The following is a 22,041-nucleotide window of genomic DNA, read 5'->3' as shown; positions in this document are numbered from 1 at the left end:
AGATTTTATTGTTGTTGGATAAAGCAAGATTAGAATAGTATTAAAATCTAAAATGCTGGTCTGGAACCAAAATTGAGGAACAAAAAATGATCTGATCGTAATCTAAATGTGGGGATTAAAGGCAGAACCGAAGAGATGCTCTAAATTGAAACCACTCAAGTAATGAAAGAGTGGAAAATACTTCATTTAAAACCAATTAGACCTCACTTATATTGCAGCCAGTCTCTAGCATATTCTTCAGTCTATTTTACTGAAGAAGCCATTTCTGCTATATGATGTAAATTTTACCAACAATTAATCAACTAGTATTTACTATGGGAAATAGAAGAGGCTGTCAGGTACAATCCTTTCCTAGAGGATTACAATCTAATTATGGAACCCAGACAGGCCCACAAAAAAGGGCTAAGAGTGATGGGGCTTACTTATGAGTGCAAAGAAAAGAAAGCTATATCATGGATAAATTAGGTTTTGAATTAAACCTGAAGGATTATAAAGTAGGACAAACTGGAAGGTGAGACTGGAAGATGGATCAGCATGAACACATCCAGATACGACTTACAGTGGTAACGTGGAGGATACGAAGGCCACAGATCAGAAAGTACGTGTCAGAGAGCAAAAGAAAAATAAGGATGGAGAGATCCTCTCATTCAAGCCCCAACTCTTCAATGACACCTCAATTGGCATGAATTGCTAAATGCTAGAAGGCATAAAAATGTTTAATCCCAGTGCCAAAGTTGATTAGTAACAGCTGCCCAGAAAGCTGTTCTATAAACTCTCAATACATTCTAGTTACTTCAGCAACAAGTTCCATGATACATAACCAATATGTGATGTGCGTGGGCCACAACAGCAGGTGACATATTTGTCATCCCCAGAAAGTAACATTTATCCAATGCATATATAGGTTTTTGTTATCCTGGGCTTCCTAAAATTGTTATTCTTCAAAAGATATTAAGCTATTTAAGGGCAGTTTTTTTTTTAGGGAGATTTCAACTACGATGACTGATTATCTATTAATATATTCCATACTAATGCTACAATGCTGTAGAATTAGTTGCCAGATGTACCTTTTCAAATGCACCAGTCATCTGATTGCTTATTACCTTCCACATCTAAATTCTGTCAAGTTCTCTGTAATAGGCCTCATTCCTATCTACATGTATAAATACATCCCATTGTAACAGCAACATACTATGCTAGCCCTGAACTGACCAAGCTTATAGATTGATGCTTGAATATTCAACAAGATTTTAAGGTCCTTAATATATTAAACTCTATGCTATCCTAGGACTGAGTATATTTTTAGGAGTTAAAAAATTAGTCAACCCTCGCTGGTGCCTGTAATCCCAGCTACTTGGGAGGGTAAGGTGGGAGGACTGCTTGAGGCCAGGAGTTCGAGACCAGCCTGAGCAACATAGTGAGGGCACCCGACCTCCCACCCGCTGGTCTCTAAAATTTTTTAAAAGAATTAGCTGGGCGTGGTGGTGCCTGACTGCAGTCCCAGCTACTTGGGATGGTGAGGTAGGTTTGCTTGAGGCCAGGAGTCGAGGCTGCAGCAAGCTATGATTGTGCCACTGCACTCTAGCCTAGGAGAGAATGACATCCCATCTCTAAAAATGAAAAATAATTTTAAAAAATAGCAAAAATGAGTGGAAAGCAGTAGAAACCAAAACAGATTATGTACACACACAGGAGAGGTTGTGAGGAAAGAAAAAAGAATTACAATTTTTGGGCCGGGTGTGGTGGCTCAGGCCTGTAATCCTAGCACTTTGGGAGGCCGAGGCGGGTGGATCACCTGAGGTCGGGAGCTCGAGACCAGCCTGACCAACATGGAGAAACCCCCCTCTACTAAAAATACAAAATTAGCCTGGCGTGGTGGCACACGCCTGTAATCCCAGCTACTCAGGAGGCTGAGGCAGGAGAATCACTTGAACCCAGGAGGCAGAGGTTGTGGTGAGGCGAGATCATGCCATTGCACTCCAGCCTGGGCAACAAGAGGGAAACTCCGTCTAGGAAAAAAAAAAAAAGAGAGAGAGAATTACAATTTTTAAGGAAAACAGGGTTCCTAAGTCAGTAGATCCCTGCCTTTATTAAAAATATAAAAGCCAGGCGTGGTGGCGGGCACCTGTAATCCCAGCTACTCAGAGTCTGAGGCACAACAATCACTTGAATCCAGGAGGCAGAGGCTGCAGTGAGCCAAGATCGCACCACTGCACTCCAGCCTGGGCAACAGAGCAAGACTCTGTCTCAAAAAATAAAAAAGAAATGTAGATATTTAAAAGCCAAAAGAAAGACCTGTGCATATGGGGGAAACTGAAGATGCTATATACACTATTATAGGAGAACAAGTCCTAGGTAAAGGAAGAATGGGAGGAAAGACAGATTGAGCAGTTAACGCTGTGACTTCTAAGGAGTTGAGGCTTCAGCTACAAAGTAAAGGTAGACTATGAGGGAATTCTTATCCTACTCTCTCAGTCATCTCCATAAAGTAGGTGACAGCTTCTTATGAGAAAGAGATATAGGAAATGGAGTCTTTGTGGGGAGTTCACCAAAGAGTCTAATGATGAATGAAAGATAGTTATACAAAGGCCAGGAGCAAAGTGGCTTATAGGGATCTGTAACTTCTTCCAACACTGGTCTGTGGTCTGGGAGCAGAAGCTGAAAAAACAGGCAGGCAGGTTATTCAGTGTTAGCAATTGATATAGTGTACTTCTCAGCTTCTTCCTGTTTATTTTACAGACTGAAAGTTAACTCATTCAACACCGGGGGCAAAAGTTTCACTCAAATCTTAATAGTTCTTTCTAGCTGCGCATTTCACTATATCATGCAAACGTTATGTCCTCCCTTCCCTCTTCTACTCACTAGAAATATATCATGGTCACTCCTTCTAAGACTCCACTTCCAGGCCGGGCTCCGTGGCTCATGCCTGTAATCCCAGCACTTTGGGAGTCAGAGGCGGGCGGATCACTTGAGGTCAGGAGTTTGAGACTAGACTGGCCAGTATGGTGAAACCTCGTCTCTACTAAAAATACAGAAATTAGCTGGGTGTGGTGGCACATGCCTGTAATCCCAGCTACTTGGGAGGCTGAGACGGGAGAATCGCTTGAACCCAGGAGGCAGAGGCTGCAGTGAGCCGAGATCACTACTGCACTCCAGCCTGGGCAACAGAGCAAGACTATCTCCAAAAAAAAAAAAGACTCCACTTTTAGGGCAGGCGTGGTGGCTCACAGTGGTGGCTTCCCAGCACTTTGGGAAGCTGAAGCGGGCAGATCTCCTGAGGGTAGGAGTTCAAGACCAGCCTGGCCAACATGGTGAAAACTCATTTCTACTAAAAACACAAAAATTAGTTGGGTGTGGTGGCTCAAGCTTGTAATCCCACCTACTCAGGAGGCTGAGGGACAAGAATTGCTTGAACCTGGGAAGGATCCTGGGAGGCAGAGGTTGCAGTGAGCCAAGATTGTGCCACTGCACTGCAGCCTGGGTGACAGAGTATTCCGTCTCAAAAAATAAAAAAACTCCACTTTTATAAACTCAAAGCAGTATGAATAGGATTTAGGTGAATCCCATTCTCTTCCTTGCTGAATACATTTATATATTTGCTGAATAGATTTAATAAATGTTTGATCCTTCCATTGCTTACTCCTTTAAAAAGAAGTCCTAATAATTAACTTATTTATACTTTATACAGGAAAATTCAGACAATATGATTCTTTTCTCATTAAAGGGAAATGGTGTAAGTAGAAATTAAATATGCACACTAGGAGAATAGCTTCCAACTAATCTTTAAACACTGGTATACCTCATCTGAATACACTCAGAAGACATTTCAGTCCCAGAATGGCATCACATTTGCTTGTGTTATCAAGCTTCCTGTTAAACATAAGTAGAAAATAAGCTGTAGACTGGGTGCGGTGGCTCACACCTGTAATCCCAGCACTTTGGGAGGCCAAGGCAGGCAGATCACCTGAAGTCGGGAGTTTGAGACCAGCCTGACCAACACGGAGAAACCCCGTCTCTAATAAAAATCCAAAATTAACCAGGCGTGGTGGTGGGCACCTGTAATCCCAGCCACTTGGGAGGCTGAGGCAGGAGAATCGCTTGAACCTGGGAGGCGGAGGTTGGGGTGAGCCGAGATTGCACCATTGCACTCCAACCTGGGCAACAAGAGTGAAACTCCATCTCAAAAAAAGAAAAAAAAAAAGAAAAAAGAAAAAAAAATAAACTGTAGTGAGAAGGGAAATAGAAGATATTAGAAGTCTACAATTTCTAAGTAAATCTTTAAATCCCTATTAATGGTCCACCATAGTCCACAATTCTTGTTGTAAATGCTGTGTTTACTGAAGTATCATTAAAAAAAAAAAAAAAGAAGCTAGTTCCAAATTGATCTATCCAAAAAGAACCCTCTCTAAAGGGAAGCTTTACATATTTAACTGCTTTTTCACAGTGGCAAAAAAAATAATAATTCTGATGAAAGTTGAAAGCACTACTGATCAGAAATGAATTATTTTCTGCTTTACTACTGCCAATATGGTATTCATTTTCTGTGCCGCCAAGTGAGCTATTTTTTCTCTTCCCTCCTTATAGTAAAAATAAATCAACAAAAATTACTCTGGACCCATATATTTTGTGTGAATTACAAAGCTATTAACAGTAAAATATTAATAATGATATACACACCTATTCTAATAAAAACTCACCACTGAGCAATGAAGCCTGTTTCCTCAGACGTAGTATTTTATGATTGGCTTCAACAGCTGACCCTTCAACAACATGGCTTTGAATTACTTATAAGCAAATTGTTTTGAACCAAAAAAAATCTTGGAATGCAAAATCCATGTACACAGTGGGCCAACTTTTCGTATACACAGGTGTGGGACTTCAGTATTGTGCAGGGTTGGGTATATACAAGGGTCCTGGAGCCAATCCTCCGTGTATACTGAGGGACAACTGTAATTAAAATTGTGAAGAGTTTATGCCTGTTTTTAAGAAATGCATATCTGATTAGGAACACTGGACTTTTCTAACAAGTCTACCTAACCTGAATAGCAAAGTAATAAAGTATAATCATCACTGGTAGAATAGATTTACTTACCATGCTAAAAATGCTAAAGCATGGCTATTACCAATTCTCAGGTATTTGAAAACCACACACCATTCCACTATTTTCTGTGGGTGTTCAATTCACTGAAGCAGTTTATTATCAATTAAGAATTAGAAGATCTGGCGGGAGGGGGGAGGGATAGCTTTAGGAGATATACCTAATGCTAAATGACGAGTTAATGGGTGCAGCACACCAGCATGGCACATGGCACATGTATACATACGTAACTAACCTGCACATTGTGCACATGTACCCTAAAACTTAAAGTATAATAAAAAAAAAAAGAACAAAAAAAAAAGAATTAGAAGATCTGAGCTCAAAAAATAACTGCCACACGCAACTCTTGAAAACACTGGGACTCACTTTACTAAGATGTAAAAGGAGGGGTTAAACTGGATTAATCTCTAAAGGCTCATCTAACCCAATTTCTGCATTGCAAAGTATACTGGATTCTTTTTTTTTTTTTTTTTGAGACAGAGTCTCACTCTGTCACCCAGGCTGGAGTGCAATGGCGTGGTCTCGGCTCACTGCAATCTCTGCTTCCTGGGTTCAAGCAATTCTCCCGCCTCAGCCTCCCAAGTAGCTGGGACCACAGGCGCATGTCACCACACCAGTTAATGTTTGTATTTTTAGTAAAGATAGAGTTTCCCTATGTTAGCCAGGCTGGTCTTGCTCCTGACCTCGTGATCCACCCGCCTTGGCCTCCCAAAGTTCTGGGATTACAGGCGTGAGCCACCGTGCCCGGCCTGGATTCTTCTTTTTAGATTCATTTGTTGGAGCTACAAATGAAATTATCAAGAGAGAGAGGGATGCTAATAGGAGAGTCTACAGTGATCTACCAATTTTACTAGTAGATAAGGTTTCACACCCTAAAAACTACAAATATAAATAACCACTACAAAGTTCTTCGTAACACAGAACAATCTAAAAACCACAACTCAATCTTTAGAGCTGAGAATAAATCATGTGAAACCTGTAACATTTTATTTGTTAAAAATGAACAGCTTCAGAATAGATCTAAATGTAACTTTTCCAAAAAACACCAAAAAGTACAGTGTAAAGCACCTCCTCGTTAAATACAAACTTTCATTTGGTGATGCACGGCACCAATGTTTTGCATATACCTTGATGCAAAGAAAAGTTTAAGTTGCATCCTGTTTTTTAAAAAAACCGAAACTTAAGAACTGAACAAGGATTACAACCACATTCCAATAAAGAAAATTCTCCTTCAACAAAGCATATTGTTTTGTTTATATACAATATGTGACCACCAAGAGTTTTAATTTAGTTGTACCAAAGGCAAAACATTATACTTAAAATTAAATTACAGATGCATGAAGAATAAAAGTTTAATATACCAAAGATAATTTGTTATTTAATGCACTCAATGTCAGTATTTGGGGCAATTTTTAAGGTTTTCCCAAAAAATGGCATGAATAGCTCTATACAATAATAGGTAAGAACAGGAAAATGAAAACACCTTTATACCATATTTTCACAAACCGTTCTAAAGACAGCAAACTCGAGCTCAGCTGCTTTTCCTTGCTTTAAAATAAGCTACCAGTAATTCTAAATCAGACTAAAATGTACTGTTCCTAGACCAAATACAGGCATTCATACTTGCAAAAATGTTTTGCAATGAGTTCTTGGCCTATATGAAAAGCATCAAATAGCTAAGGAGAGACTAGAATTTATTTTCAAATTGTGTGACTGACTTCCAATAATCCCTTATCAGTACAAGTACCAGGAAAATATCAGATATTAAAGATCAGATTTAACTCTTTGGTATAAGCATGAAACTGTTACTGACAGCTTTCCATGGCGAGCATAAACCATGAAGCAACTCAAGAAGCATGAGAGACAACAATGAAGTCTAGTACACAACGCAGGGCAGGCCAAGAACGATGTCTGCTTTACAGGAAAAGTCAACACTAACAATCTACTCCTGAGAAACTAACACCTATTTAGATGTTTTTAATATAATGGCAAACTAAAACGTCAAGCTTCAAAATAACCAAACTTATAATGTATTCCTGGAAGATTTTGCTGCATTTGGCATTATACCGTAATTTACAGTATACAACATCTGAGGACTCAGTACTATCTTGGCACAGACTAACTTCTCCCACTCTGTCAGAGGTGGCAGGTGGCTGGGCAGTGGGGAGGGCCTTTTCTCCCCATAAATGCCTGAACTTTAATTTATATCATATAAGAAATCAGTGAAAGGTAAACAACAAGGTTAATGTAACTCTATTATAAATTTTGCGTTTTTTCTCTCTGTGACATATACAAGTATATTTTTGTTTTTGGAGCTATAAATTATTTAATTTAGCAATCTTCAAAGCTCATAAATTTCAACTTTTCAAATAAGAAATTTTAACTTCCAATAAGAAGTCTAGGACTTTATGGCTATTAATTTTACTATCAAAATATCCAAGGGACTCCATTCAATGTAATAGTTATAATTCTTCTAAATATCATTTGATTAATTCTTTGTGGACACTAGACTCAAGACTATGCTAAATCCAAACAGTACACCTATAACCAGGGTTTTGAAGTTTTTCATCTCAACTACCTGTCCTTCAACTTGCTACTTACTTCCTCTCATGCCTTCATTTATTAAACACAAACTGTCATTTTTTAAAACTCGGCCTTCTCCTCCAAGGCCCTATCAGATAACTTTGTAAATATGCATTTACAGTCTTTAAACACCAACATTTTAAACTGAGACTAGTACCTAGAGCCACACTTCTTGTTAAAAGTTCAGCACTAAAGCTGTATAATTCCAGGGGATTACACCATCTGAAAAAGGAACCACGTTCTAGATATTCCCATAAATCTTAAAACCCAACACTGGAATTCTAATAAATTTTTTTGTATCTCTAATGAAGAAAAGGCAACTGTACTGACTACACCAACACTATTAAAAGGTAAGTGACAGCAACAAAGGGACCTACTTATGTTTCTGAAGACCAAGATTTACCATGACAAAGTCTAAAATATGGGCAAAGGTGATGAGATCCTGAATACCACTATCATAAAAATAATCAATTTCTATCTTTCTGTCTTCCTTCTGCTGCATGAGGAACCAAAGAAGTCAAACAGATGATTGTTCTGTCTGAGCCAACCACGAAATCTTTAAGAACAGATAGGTATAATCCCTATTATTCTTTCAGGGCATTATTTTATACTTTTTTTTTTTAAAAAAAAAAACCTTCAAAAATAAGAGTTATTTAGCCTTGCGAATATTTTGAAGTAAAGTTTCTTGAATTTCTGTGATGAACTCTTCAAGCTATTTAACTTTTCAGAGTCATCACTCAAAAGTTCCTGTGACATGGGACCTATCCCACGGTGACAAAGCGGCTTCCCCCTTTGTTGTATGTGAGAGTGGCTCTTTGTTCCTTCAGGATCCCAAACCGCTCATTCAACGTCATCCCTGTCTAGAGAAAAGAAAAAAACAAAAACAACAACAAAGCAACAATTAACAACTTTACTGAAAGCCATATTTGCTTTGGAACAATAATGTCATCTTATGATTAATTAGAAGTAACGACAGCTAACATTTCCTAAATATTTACATGTATGACCTCATATAAAGCCTACATTATATACTATATAAAACACACATATGCTATAATGCCTGGAAGTCATACACCCAAAGCCCCTATCTGAATTATTTTCAGGCTCTGTAAACACTGCCACCAACTCATGATGTCACTGATAAAAGTAAGAACTCTTCAGACCTGTAAATATTTTATAGCAAATTTTCTTGACTTACGGTGAGTTCAACACAGAAATTCTAATCAAATTCAAATGAAAATCTGGTTTTTTTTTTAAATTAACAACAGCATCTACAAACTTACCATTTCTGGAAAAAAATAATAGCAACAAAATAAAAATAAGCAAAACAAATTTGGTCAAATTTTTTTTCCTTTTTTTTTTATTGAGATAGTCTGGCTGTCATCCAGGCTGGAGTGCAGTGGCGCAATCTCAGCTCATTGCAACTTCCACCTCCTGGGTTCAAGCAATTCTCCCATCTCAGCCTCCCGAGTAGCTGGGATTACAGGCACGGGTCACCACACCTGGCTAATTTTTTTATTTTTAGTAGAGACGGGGTTTTTCCATGTTGACCAGGCTGGTCTCAAACTCCTGACCCCAAGTGATCCACCCATGTCGGCCTCCCAAAGTTCTGGGATTACAGGCGTGAGCCACCACACCAGGCCAATTTGGTCAAATTTCTATCCATCCTTTGTAACTTCAATTTCACATTATTTCAAGGAATACCAAAAAAGCATCTGACAAAATTGAATACGCATTCTTGATAAAAATTCTCAGTATATCAGGAATAGAAGTGAGCTTCCTCAATCTGACAAAGAGAATCTATAAAAAGAAAAGAGAAAAAAAAAAGAAACTGGGCCAGGCATGGTGGCTCATGCCTGTAAACTCAGCACTTTGGGAGGCCGAGGTAGGCAGATCAAAAGTTCAGGAGTTTGAGACCAGCCTGGCCAATATGGTGAAACCCTGTCTCTACTAAAAATACAGAAAAATTAGCTGGGTGTGGTGGCACATGCCTGTAGTCCCAGGTACTCAGGAGGCTGAGACAGGAGAATTGCTTGAACCCAGGAGGCAGAGGTTGCAGTCAGCCAAGATCGCGCCACTGCACTCCAGCCTGGGCTACAGAGTAAGACTCTATCTCAAAAAAAAAAAACAAAAAAAACTATGCCTAATATCATACTAAATGGTGACATATTTAATGCTTTCTCTTCAGGCTTTGGAACAAGGCATGCATACAAGTATACATCTTACCACTTCTACTCGACATTGGACTGGAGGTCCTAGCCATTGTAACAAAGCAAGACAAAGAAAAGGTTTAAAGATTGGAAAGGAATTAGGAGAATGAAATGAATGTTTACACATAAAATCCTAAGCTGGCCAGCCACAGAAGGCAGGTGGTGGCTTGAGCTTAGGAGTTCAAGACCAGCCTGGGCAATGTAGCGAAACCCTATCTGAAACCCTGTCTCTACAAAAAATACAAAAATTAGCCAAGTATGGTGTGTGTGCCTGTATCCCCAGGTGTGGTGGTGTGTGCCTGTATCCCCAGGTGTGGTGTGTGTGCCTACATCCCCAGGTGTGGTGTGTATGCCCGTATCCCCAGGTGTAGTGGTGTGTGCCTACATCCCCAGGTGTGGTGGTGTGTGCCCGTATCCCCAGGTGTGGTGTGTGTGCCCGTATCCCCAGGTGTGGTGGTGTGTACCTGTATCCCCAGGTGTGGTGGTGTGTGCCTGTATCCCCAGGTGTGGTGTGTGTGCCTGTATCTCCAGGTGTGGTGGTGTGTGCCTGTATCCCCAGGTGTGGTGGTGTGTGCCTGTATCCCCAGCTACCTAGGAGGCTGAGGTGGGAGGAAGGATCATTTGAGGCTGGGAGGTCAAGGCTACAGTGAGCTATGATTATGCCACTGCATTCCAGTCCTGGTGACAGAGTGAGACCGTTTCATTAAAAAAAAAAATGTCCTAAGGAATCTACAAAGTCAATTCAAAAGTAAGTGAATTTAGCAAGATTACAGGATACAAGGTTAATATGGTTAATACAAAATTGTCAATGTGGTTTTGACCTTTTTTTTTTTTTGGGATGGAGTATTGCTCTGTTGCCCAGGCTGGAGTGAGTGGCACGATCTCAGCTCCCTGCCATCTCTGCCTCCTGGGTTCAAACAATTCTCCTGCCTCAGCCTCCCTAGTAGCTGGGATTACAGGCGTGAGCCACCACACCAGGCTAATTTTTGTATTTTTAGTAGAGACAGGATTTCACCACGTTGGCCAGGCTGGTCTCGAACTCCTGACTTCAGGTCATCTGCCCACCTCGGCCTCCCAAAGTGCTGGGATTACAGGTATGAGCCACCGCGCCTGGTTGGTTTTGACAATTTTGTTATTAACCTTGTATCCTGTAATCTTGCTAGATGGCTATAGTCGAACAGCAGATAATAGTGAGTGTTGGTGAGGATGTAGAGAAATTCAGAACCCTCATAGATGCTGGTGGGAATATAAAGTTGTAGCACAGACTCTTCTAGGAAAAACAGTCCAGCAGTTCCTCAAAAGGTTAGATACAGAGTTACTATAAACCTAGCAATTCTACTCCTAGGTATTTACCAGGGAGAAATGAAAACAGATGCTCACACAAAAACTTCTGCACAAATGCTCAGAGCAGTATTATTCCTAATATCCAAGGAGTGAAAACACCCCAAATACCCATCCAGTAATGAAGGAATAAATAAGATGTGGTATATACATATGATGAACACTGTTCAGCAGGAAAACAAAATTAAATATGCATACAATATAGATGAACCTTGAAAACATTATGCTAAGTGAAAGAATTCAGTCACAAATATACACCGCATGAGCTGATTTATATGAAATGCCAAAATAGGCAAACTGGCAGACAAAAGCAGATTGGTGGTTCCCTAGGTTTCAGGGGGCAGTTAAGATACCTTGTTTATAATTCACTATTATAATAAATACTTTGTTAATTAAAATATTCTCAGCAAATGACCCAAGAAAATACAGAAAACTTTTTTTACCTGTTTTCCGACACTGTTTATGTCAAACTGTAGGGGAACACCTTTAGGAACTTTCTTGACGTCACTTTGCTCCCGCTTTGTTAAAAATGAAGGTACAGCAGTACGAGTTAATCGTGGTTTCTGAGTTCTATTAGAAAAATATTAAAATATCAGAGCAGCTTAACAATGAAAAGAAAAATAAATTCATTTGGTACTTAAGACATCTTGTACACATGTTCAAATGTATTAGGGCCATTTTATTTGTGTTCTCAAAAAAAAAGTGTCACTGGCTACTCTAGACTAAAATATATAATTGTTCAGAGACTATCTCTTTAAATAGAACTACAAACTTTTCAACAAGTTGGAATGTTTGGTGATTCCTAACTCTTGATCTTCCATTAAAATAAAGCAATCTCTAAAGTCCTAGGCACCCATCCTACATTCTTTTCATTTCAATCATTAAGATGGCTGGATGGCTAGGTACTGTGGCTTGGGCCTATAATCCCGGTACTTTGGGAGGCCAAGGCAGGAGGATCGCTTGAGGCCAGGGGTTAGAGACGAGCCTAAGGAACACAGCAAGACCCCATCTGTACAAAAAAAAAATTAGCTGGGTGTGGTGGTGCATGCCTATGTTCCCAGCTACTCAGGAGGCTGAGGCAGGAGAATTATTGGAGCCCAGGAGTTCGAGGTAGCAGTGAGCTATGGTGGCACCACTGCACTCCAGCCTGGGCATCAGAGTGAGACCTTATCTCTTAAAAAAATCAAGAGATGGTTGAATAGAACATAAGCTCCATAAATCGACAAAGTTTATAAAGCAATAAATTTAAAGAGAAGGTAGGTCTGTATGGTCTGAAAAATAAAGACATCGAAAATATTACAGGGATTGGGAGAAGTAGCATGTATACCATCATCTCGTTTATTATTGTACACAAAAATATACATATTGGGTCAGGTGCAGTGGCTCACGCCTATAACCTCAGCACTTTGGGAGGCCAAGGCAAGAGGACTGCTTGAGTCTAGGAGTTCAAGACCAGTCTGGGCACAAACAAACAAACAAAAAAGCCAGGCATGGTGGTGAGCAACTATCGTCCCAGCTACTCGGGACTCGGGAGGCTGAGGCAGGAGGATCGCTTGAGCTTGGGAGGTCAAGGCTGCAGTAAGCAATGATCACGGCACTGCACTCCAGCCTGGGTAACAGGGCCAGACCTTGCCTCCAAAAAAACGGTGGAGTATACATGCACATCATTTTTAAAACATAAAAAACACGGTTTAAACGTGGTCATTTAGGGCTGCAGAATCAGGAATCAAGAAAGCTCTTACTTTACTTTACACCATATACTGTTTCCATATTGTATCACAGGTATTACTTTCTTCTTGGTTTATCCTAACTTGGACATCATTCTCTGAGCAGAAGTCCAATACTTTCTTATGATCTCATGTAATGAGAGGTTATAATTTTTGCACAAAGAAAGAAACAACTTACACTGGGCATTGCACTGCTCCAGGATTGTCAATAGATACAGTCAAAATTCCTCCATTTGTGGTGGAAGTCCGCCATCTAGTTTCAAAAAAAATCAAAAAAATTCATTAAATGTAAGTTGATAAACCCTATGTATATTCAAAATAAAAATAAACATTAAAAGTATCCATTACTTTTTCTTAGCTTGTAAGAAATAAGTACCTAAACCCCACCATGATATAATGAATCAACATCTTGGGTACAGAACTGAGCATCTGAATTAATTTATTAAATATTTTTCAGTGTAATAAATATATACAAATTAAAAAAAATCAAATAGTACAAAAGAACTTCTAATAAAAAGCAACAGTCCCTCACCCCACTATTCTGCTTTCCATTCCTACTCTCCAGAGGCAGCACTTTCAACCTTTCTGTTTTACCTGCTTGCTGGTTACTTCCAATTCACTAAACAAGACGCTTATATAGTAAAAAAAAAAAAAAAAAAAAAAAAAAAAACTTGCTGCAGCCGGGCACGCTGGCTCACACCTGTAATCCCAGCACTTTGGGAGGCAGAGGCAGGTGGATCATGAGGTCAGGAGTTCAAGACCAGCCTGGCCAAGATAGTGAAACCCCATCTCTACTAAAAAAATAAATAAATAAATAAATACAAAATGAAGCCGGGTATGGGGCGTGGTGGTGGGTATCTGTAATCCCAGCTACTCGGGAGGCTGAGGCAGAGAACTGCGTGAACCCGGGAGGGGGAGGTTGCAGTGAAATGAGACTGCGCCACTGCACTCCAGCCTGGGCGACAGAGCGAGACTCCATCTCAAAAAAAAAAACTTGCTATGATGAATAAAGATTTAGTTCGTCAAACTATCCTCCAGTGTCCTTACCTACCTTGAAACATTTTGATGACTGTATCACTATTTCCGGGCCTTTGTAACTGAAAATACTTAAATCTCTGTTTCTTTCAGTAGAATCTCTTGACCCCACCCTCAGCTTTATGTGAAAGGATAACAGTGCCTCTATTCCTTCCCTCCACCTCTGCTCCTTTGTTTGTACCTCTCACTTTCTGTCAGCTCTTCCTTTATATTCACATTAGTCAAAATCGGACATTTACATTATATTCTGTTCTCAAATTAACTGTTTTGTGCTTTGTCTAACAGGTTGATTCTCAAAGTTCAAAACAAATAACATTTATATGATCACGATTATGTAAATATTGTTCACTGCAAAAGCAAAAAGGCTACAATTATTATTTCTTTCCCCATGGTTTCTAATGTCATGACCCCTGTGCTAAAGAATACTACCTGTATCAGTTTCACAGTTTCCTAACACTCCAACTGCTAAAAATCATGCCCCATACTTGGCACCATATCTGGACCCTGACCATGTTTTACAGCCAGCTCTCTGTATCCACAGGTTCTACATCCATGTATCCAATCAATTTCAACCGCAGAATGAAAACAATCCATGGATATGGAGGGCCGATTGTAAGGGACTTGAGTATCTGAGGATTTTAATCTCTTCAATGGGCCTGGAACCAATTCCCCTGAGACACAGAGGGCCAACTGTATATATTTTGTTTTCCAAAAAGTAGTCTTAATTTTACATAATTTAATCTCAAAACCTAATCACACTGATGGAATTAGTATGTTACAACTCACACTTAGGAGGTGTGATTATAACAGGATAAAATAGATTTTCAAAAGATTTTTTATAGGGCTAAGAAAAAAAGACTGTGAAAAGGAAAACTATTTTTTTTCAAGTTGTACAAATTTTCTAAAAGCTCTACTGAATTTTATTCTATTCATTCCCTAAATAGCTTCATTTGTATGAAAGCAGTTACAGCAAAAAAAAGAAAAAGAAAAAAAAAGCTGTTTCATTAAAATGGAATAGCCAATAAAAAATAAAAATAATAAAAAAGAAGTAATCTACTTGGCACTAAAACTGTTACAATATCGACACATGAAAACACAAAAGGTTTTTGGGGAAAATTAACAAAGGACAAAACAGGATTTATTTATTTTAGGCTCAATTTTTAAAAATTTTTTTGGAGACAGTCTCCATAGCCCGAGCTATGCTGCTCAGGCTGGTGTGCACTGGCGATCGAGCTATGCTGCTCAGGCTGGTGTGCACTGGCATCGAGCTATGCTGCTCAGGCTGCTGTGCACTGGTGATCGAGCTATGCTGCTCAGGCTGCTGTGCACTGGTGATCGAGCTATGCTGCTCAGGCTGCTGTGCACTGGTGATCGAGCTATGCTGCTCAGGCTGCTGTGCGATGGTGATCGAGCTATGCTGCTCAGGCTGCTGTGCACTGGTGATCGAGCTATGCTGCTCAGGCTGCTGTGCACTGGTGATCGAGCTATGCTGCTCAGGCTGGTGTGCAGTGGCAATACACAGGTGAGATTATGGCACTTCACAGCCTTGAACTCTTGGGCTCAATCAATTCTCTTGCTTCAGTCTCCCAACTAGCTGGGATTACAGGTGTGTAGCACCACTATGCCCAGCTTTCAGACTGAATTTTATTTTGGGTTTCAATTAATTTCTTCTGGACTGAGGTACATGATAATTTGGGTAGTTAGTATTCTGGGAGTTTTGAAATAACATCTTGAAAAACAAATGGAAACTTACTGACGAGTTCTCTTTGCTACTACATCGTCTAGCAGTTGTTCTGTATTCAACTGGGCCTGAACCTGAAGGGAAAAAAAAAGCAGTAGGTCCCACAGAAAGCAGAGGATTTGAATCCAAAGAGCGATCCTGCTCTAGAACTTCATAACCCCGTGGGGCGTGTGCATGAATGCAGAAGAGGGGCCTGTGCTATTCTGGCAACACTTCCCTGTTGGAATTCCTATACGAGAACAAGTGGCAAATACAAGTTTATTCCCAAATAACAAGTTAAATTCTTATAAGACATTGCTATTGAGGGTAAGAAAAGACAGGAAATAAAAAACATACAACAGAAAGAACTAATCTACTACCATGTGCCTCACATCCTGAACCCAATGCTGCCTATGACTGAGGCTTACTAAAGGTGGCTGCTCAGGATCCTCTTTGGGAAAAAACAAACAAACAAAAAACACTGCCAAAGTTTTTAAATACCTTCAGGCCTCTTCTGAAAAGAAAAGTTGCCTGACGAGTATCTTTCTGATGATTTAATTTATTTCCACTCCTGGTAAAATTAGCTGGAATGTTATTTCTGCAACAAAAACACATAGGCCATGCTAAGCCATTTACTTTAAAACATCTTGAGGAAAAATAAGCAAAAATAGTTAAATTCATAGGCTACAAACATGAGGTACAAGTAACAAACAACTCTGAATTATTTCCTTATTAACATGAAGCTACTGAGATTTGATTAACAAATACCTCCCTCCGAAGCATAGCACATAACCACCTGTTAATTTCAAACCACTTTATCTTCCAAATATTCAGTCCTCTAATATCCCATATATCTTCTGAAGACATTAATAATCACATTTTTAGTGCTATTTCCTATATTTGGTGAAAACATAACTTTACAATTTACAGGATTAGTACAAAAGAAAAACCACACATAGGCCAAACTGAAGACCTAAAATAAACTGAAGACCAAAAATAAAGAGAAAGGTTTGAAAAACAACATCTCCTTCTTCAGCTTTCTCTTCCTTCCTCACTCAGAAACCGTTATGTATTAATATAAACCATAGAAGCCAGGCGTTATGGCTCACACCTGTAATCCCAGCACTTTGGGAGGTTGAGGTGAGTGGATCAGTTGAGGTCAGGAGTTTGAGACCAGCCTGGGCAACATGGTGAAACCCTGCCTCTACTAAAAACACAAAAATCAGCCAGCCTTGCTGGCACGCGCCTGTAGTCCCAGCTACTCAGGAGGCTGAAGCAGGAGAATTGCTTGAATCAGGGAAGCAGAGGTTGCTGCGGGCCGAGATCAAGCCACTGCACTCCAGCCCAGCGACACAGACTTCATCTCAAAAAATAAATCAACCACAGAAAAACTTACACTCTTCTATTTCTTGTTCTTTCATGCACAGAACAATGCTCTTAATTATGTTTGACTGTCACCAATTCTTTTTTTTAATTTAAGTTCTGAGACACATGTGCTGAACGTGCAAGTTTCTTAGGTAGCTATACATGTGCCATGGTGGTTTGCGGCACCTAATTTGTTTTCTATAGGAAGTTAGTGAAGTATGAAAAATTAAAATTTCATATTTATCTATGAAATATTCAATCCTCTAACATTCCATGTCTTCAACTGATGTATTGATAAATATGAAAAACTATATAAACAAGTGTTTAACAGATTCCCTAGTCTTACCTCCAATCTTTCAGAGATTCAACTTCAAAATTGCCCTAGCTAACCCAATTAACATGTAAGTCTCATGTAAATGATGGGTTCTTATTTGAGAAAGTCCCCTTTCACAAAAGATATTATCAAGTGATTTGCAAAAGATGATGGTTAAAACTGCAATTCCAGCCATTCCACTTTTTGTTTTTTATTTTTATTTTTTTGAGACAGAGTCTCACTGTCACCCAGGCTGGAGTGCAGTGGCACGATCTTGACTCACTGCAACCTCCGCCTCCCAGGTTTAAGCGATTCTCCTGCCTCAGCCTCCCAAATAGCTGGAACTACAGGCATGCACCACCACGTCCAGCTAATTTTTGTATTTTTAGTAGAGATGGGGTTTCACCATGTTGGCCAGGCTGGTCTTGAACTCTTGGCCTCAGGTGATCCACACGCAGCGGCCTCCCAAAGTGTTGGGATTGCTGGCATGCGCCACCACATCGGGCTAATTTTTGCATTTTCAGTAGAGACGGGGTTCTGCCATGTAACTCCTGACCTCAGTTGATCCGCCTGCTTTAGCCCCCTAAAGTGCTGGGAATACAGGCATGAGCCACTGTGCCCAGCCACTGCATTTTTAAAAAACCTCATTCCAGGTTTTGTTTGCTGAATTATCTTCCATGAAAGATAAATAAATAATACTTGAAACTGAATAAGCAAACTTCACACCTCATCAACTTCATCTACTTTGTCCTTACAGAGAACAGAATGCCATAACAACAGATCATAATTTTTCTTTTCTTTTTCAGAGATGGGGGTCTCACTATGTTGCCCAGGTTAGCCCTGAATCCTGGGCTCATGTGATCCTCCTGCCTCAGCCCCATAAGTAGCTGGGACCACAGGCACATGCCACTGCACCCAGCTGACAGGCCATAATTTTTGGTTTTTATTATTCAATTTACTATAAAAATAATTTCAGTTTAACAAGTGTTCATGAAGAATTCTTCCTTTCTAGTTTGATTTTCCCACAAATAACATACATTGTGTTTCAGTGTTCTAGTGAGAGCCATCCAGACTGAGTAACAAATTGAGCTTTCAGAATTCCCAATTTTGAATAATTCCCACTGAGATGTTAAGAGTTCTACCAGGGCTGGGCACAGGGGCGCATGCCTGTAATCCCAGCACTTTAGGAGGCTGAGTGGGAAGATCACTTGCGGCCAGGAATTGAGACCAGCCTGGACAACACGGTGAGACCATGTCTCTATTAAAAAAAAAAAAAAAAAAAAAAAATTAGCAGGGCATGGTGGCATGTATCTGTGGTCCCAGCTACTCAGGAGGCTGATGTGGGAGGATCGCTTGAGCCCAGGGCGGGTCGAGGCTCCAGTGAGCAGTGATGGCGCCACTGCACTACTGCCTCAGCAACAGATCGAGAAGCCCTGTCTCAAAAAACGGGGGGGGGAGGCAGGAGAGAGTTCTACTAAAGTGATCAGCTTTTGCAATTTTACTCCATATGTCAAAGAGGTAAAGAAGCAGAGTGATGCTTTTTAAAAAGCTTGTATCGGTTAAATTCATCAGTAAGAATTCATCTAATAAACAACCTATTACTGGATACATCCATGTGGATGTTAAGATAGACATCCCAAATATCTGTCTTGAAAATGACCAGATAACTAAAAAAATCACTGCAGATCCATTCTTCACAGCACTTAATGCAGGAAGTGTTTTTAATGCAAAACAACACATCATTATATTTGAGCACTTACTTTCTGCTTAGCTGGTTAGGTCTCTTGAGAACTGCTACTGGTTTCCTCTGCCCTTCATTTTGTCTCAGAAGGTTTGCCTTCCTTTTTAATACTGGAAAATATTGTTCTATATTCTAACAGAAGGCAAGAAACTGTGTTAATCAAATTGCATTTTTCTATATACTCCACTACAATAAACATTTCTGATGCAGAATGAACAAGGATTGACAACTGCTTGAATGTGTACATAAGGGAGACAGAGAAACAAACAACTTGAAACTGTACAGTCTACGTGACTGAAAAGATGAAAACCCCACATTATATTTAAAATATGTGAGGTACTCGTGGGACCCACAGGTGATGGGGAATCATGGCTCCGGAACTCAGGAGAAGAATCAGAGAGCCAGAGATATTTAAAATATGTGAGGTGCTCAGCGGACCCACAGGTGATGGGGAATTGCGGCTCTGGAACTCAAGAGAAGAATCAGAGAGCCAGAGCTATAAATCAGGGAATAATTTATATAAACATGATTTTTGATACTAATAGATTTAAAAAAGCTAAGTTCCAAAACAAATGCACGCCAAAAAAAAAGAAAAAGCAGGGAAGTTATGACAGCAAAGACGCTGGAGTAGACATGGTTAGAGGCAAAAAGTATCATAAAAAACAAAAGCACATGAAACATCCTCTTTTTCTTCCTCCACATGTGTAAATTAAATCCATCATTAAAGCCTAATTCAGATATTCATATTGTCCATAAAGACTTCTCTAAAGTTCTTGACAAATATGCACCTTATCTTATACTTTATCTGGATTCTTCTATTAAGTACAAGAGAAGTACTTTATAAATATCCATTGACTAAATCACATTAAAAAGTCTTAATTTGGCCAGGCACCGTGGCTTACGCCTTTAATCCCCACACTTTGGGAGGCTGAGATGGATGGATCAGGAGGTCAGGAGTTGGAGACCAGCCTGGCCAGCCTGGTGAAACCCCGTCTCTACTAAAAATACAAAAATTAGCCAGGCATGGTGGCGCACACCTGTAGTCTCAGCTACTAGGGAGGCTGAGGCAAAAGAATTGCTTGAAACCACGAGGCGGAGGTTGCAGTGAGCCGAGATTGCACCACTGCACTCCAGCCTGGGCGACAGAATGAGACTCTGTCTCGAAAAAACAAAAACAAACAAACAAACAAAAAAAACTCTTAATTTTCGGCCAGGCACGGTGGCTCACACCTGTAATACTAGCACTTTGGAAGGCCAAGGTGGGCAGACCACTTGAGGTCAGGAGTTCAAGACCAGCCTGGCCAACATGAAAATTAGCTGGGAGTGGTGGTGCACACCTGTAATCCCAGCTACTTGGGAGGCTGAGGCAGGAGAACTGCTTGAACCTGGGAGGTGGACATTGCAGTGAGCCAAGATCGCATCACTGCACTCCAGCCTGGGTAACAGAGCAAGACTCTTATCTATATATAAAAAACAAAAACAAACAAAAAACTTACTTATATTTGAGAATGTGGAAATTTAGGTATTCTTTATGAATGGCAATGATTTTTATCTAGGTATTAAATTTTTTATATCAGTCCCAAAGTACTACATAAAAACAAATAAAATTCTTTCTTAAGCTTATTCACAGAAATGTTAGTACAAATAAAGGAAAAGGATATCTAATCTAGGATTAAGCCATCATCCTACCTTGTCACTTAGAGGTGGACGATTCATAGGACTAATTCCTTTTCGAATTCCAGTTGTTTTCCTAGCTGCAAGGCCAGTGATAACTCCATTAGGACGTCTCTTTCCAGGCATTACTCTTCCTCTACGATTCAGACTAGTCTTACTAAAACCTATAGGAGGGCAAAAAGAGAAGAAAATGTCAATTTAACAATTCAATTGGGAGGGTCACAGGATATTCTATTTCCCAAGGAAGGGGGAACTTATGAACATTTATTATGTTATTATTTGTCTTTTTTAAATTACATAAATACTTCATTTTGAAAAGGCAATCTGCTGCATTGGGAAGGGTTCTGTGGCTACACTGGACTGTAAATAACTAGAGGATTCTCACATGCTGCCTCTAGCCATACTCTTTTGTCATTAGTTTCTCAACAAACAGGACAGTCTGTCGAGTCTTTACCTGTGCATTACTGTAGACACTAACCATATGTGGCTACTGAGCACTTGAAGTTAAGTACTAGTCTGAATTGAGATATTTCAAGGTAAAATATTTCACTGATGATTTTATATAAATTATATAGTGAAATATTTTAGAGATATTGGGCTAAGTAAAATATATTCATATGTGCTCAATCTTTATTGAACAGTGCTCATCTAGAGTGGCATCACTATCTCATCTCCAATTTACTTATGACAGCACACTGCAATCTGGCTTCATTTTCAGCCCTACTCCATTCAAACTGCTTTTGCTAAAGTTGCCAGTGAGTGCCAATAGACACATTTTAATCTGTGGCATGTGACATTACCAACTTTGGTTTTCCATTATATATCTTACCTATTTAAATACTTTTTTTAGGCTGGGCACAGTGGCTCACGCCTGTAATCCCAGCACTTGGGAGGCCGAGGGAAGAGGATCCCTTGAGCTCAGGAGTTTAAGACCAGCCTGGGCAACATAGTGAGGCCTCGCCTCTAAAAATTAGTTGGGCATAGTAGCACATGCCTGTAGTCCCAGCTACTCAGGAGGCTGGGGTGAGAGGATTGCTTGAGCCCGGGAGTTCTAGGCTGCAACAGAGTGAGACCCTGTATCCAAAAAATAAATAGATTAAAAAATTAATAAATATATAGACAAATAAGTAAATAATTTTTTTCTAGTTAAAAAAAAAAAAAAATAGGGGCCGGGTGCGGTGGCTCACACCTGTAATCCCAGCACTCTGGGAGGCCGAGGCAGGTGGATCACAAG

At 39.8% G+C, this 22,041-nt stretch overlaps 1 protein-coding gene across 3 annotated transcripts in view; it reads right to left on the bottom strand.

The window, feature by feature from the left end:
- Positions 1-6,063: 6,063 nt before the first annotated feature.
- Positions 6,064-22,041, bottom strand: part of FYTTD1 (forty-two-three domain containing 1) — a 38,729-nt gene continuing 22,751 nt past the window's right edge. The window contains exons 3-9 of one of the 3 annotated variants that reach the window (XM_063721602.1): positions 20,823-20,971; positions 19,153-19,265; positions 16,216-16,312; positions 15,748-15,809; positions 13,138-13,212; positions 11,676-11,802; positions 6,064-8,541 (exon numbers count right to left, since the gene is read on the bottom strand). In XM_063721602.1, coding sequence (XP_063577672.1) covers positions 8,443-8,541; positions 11,676-11,802; positions 13,138-13,212; positions 15,748-15,809; positions 16,216-16,312; positions 19,153-19,265; positions 20,823-20,971 — 722 coding nt within the window. In that variant the 3' untranslated portion in view covers positions 6,064-8,442. 3 annotated transcript variants of the gene reach the window in all.

This window comes from Pongo abelii, chromosome 2 (genome assembly GCF_028885655.2).
Source record: "Pongo abelii isolate AG06213 chromosome 2, NHGRI_mPonAbe1-v2.0_pri, whole genome shotgun sequence".
In the NCBI taxonomy this organism is placed as follows: Eukaryota; Metazoa; Chordata; class Mammalia; order Primates; family Hominidae; genus Pongo; species Pongo abelii.
The sequence above is the reverse complement of the archived record's forward strand: the minus strand, read 5'-3'. Positions and strand labels throughout refer to the sequence as shown.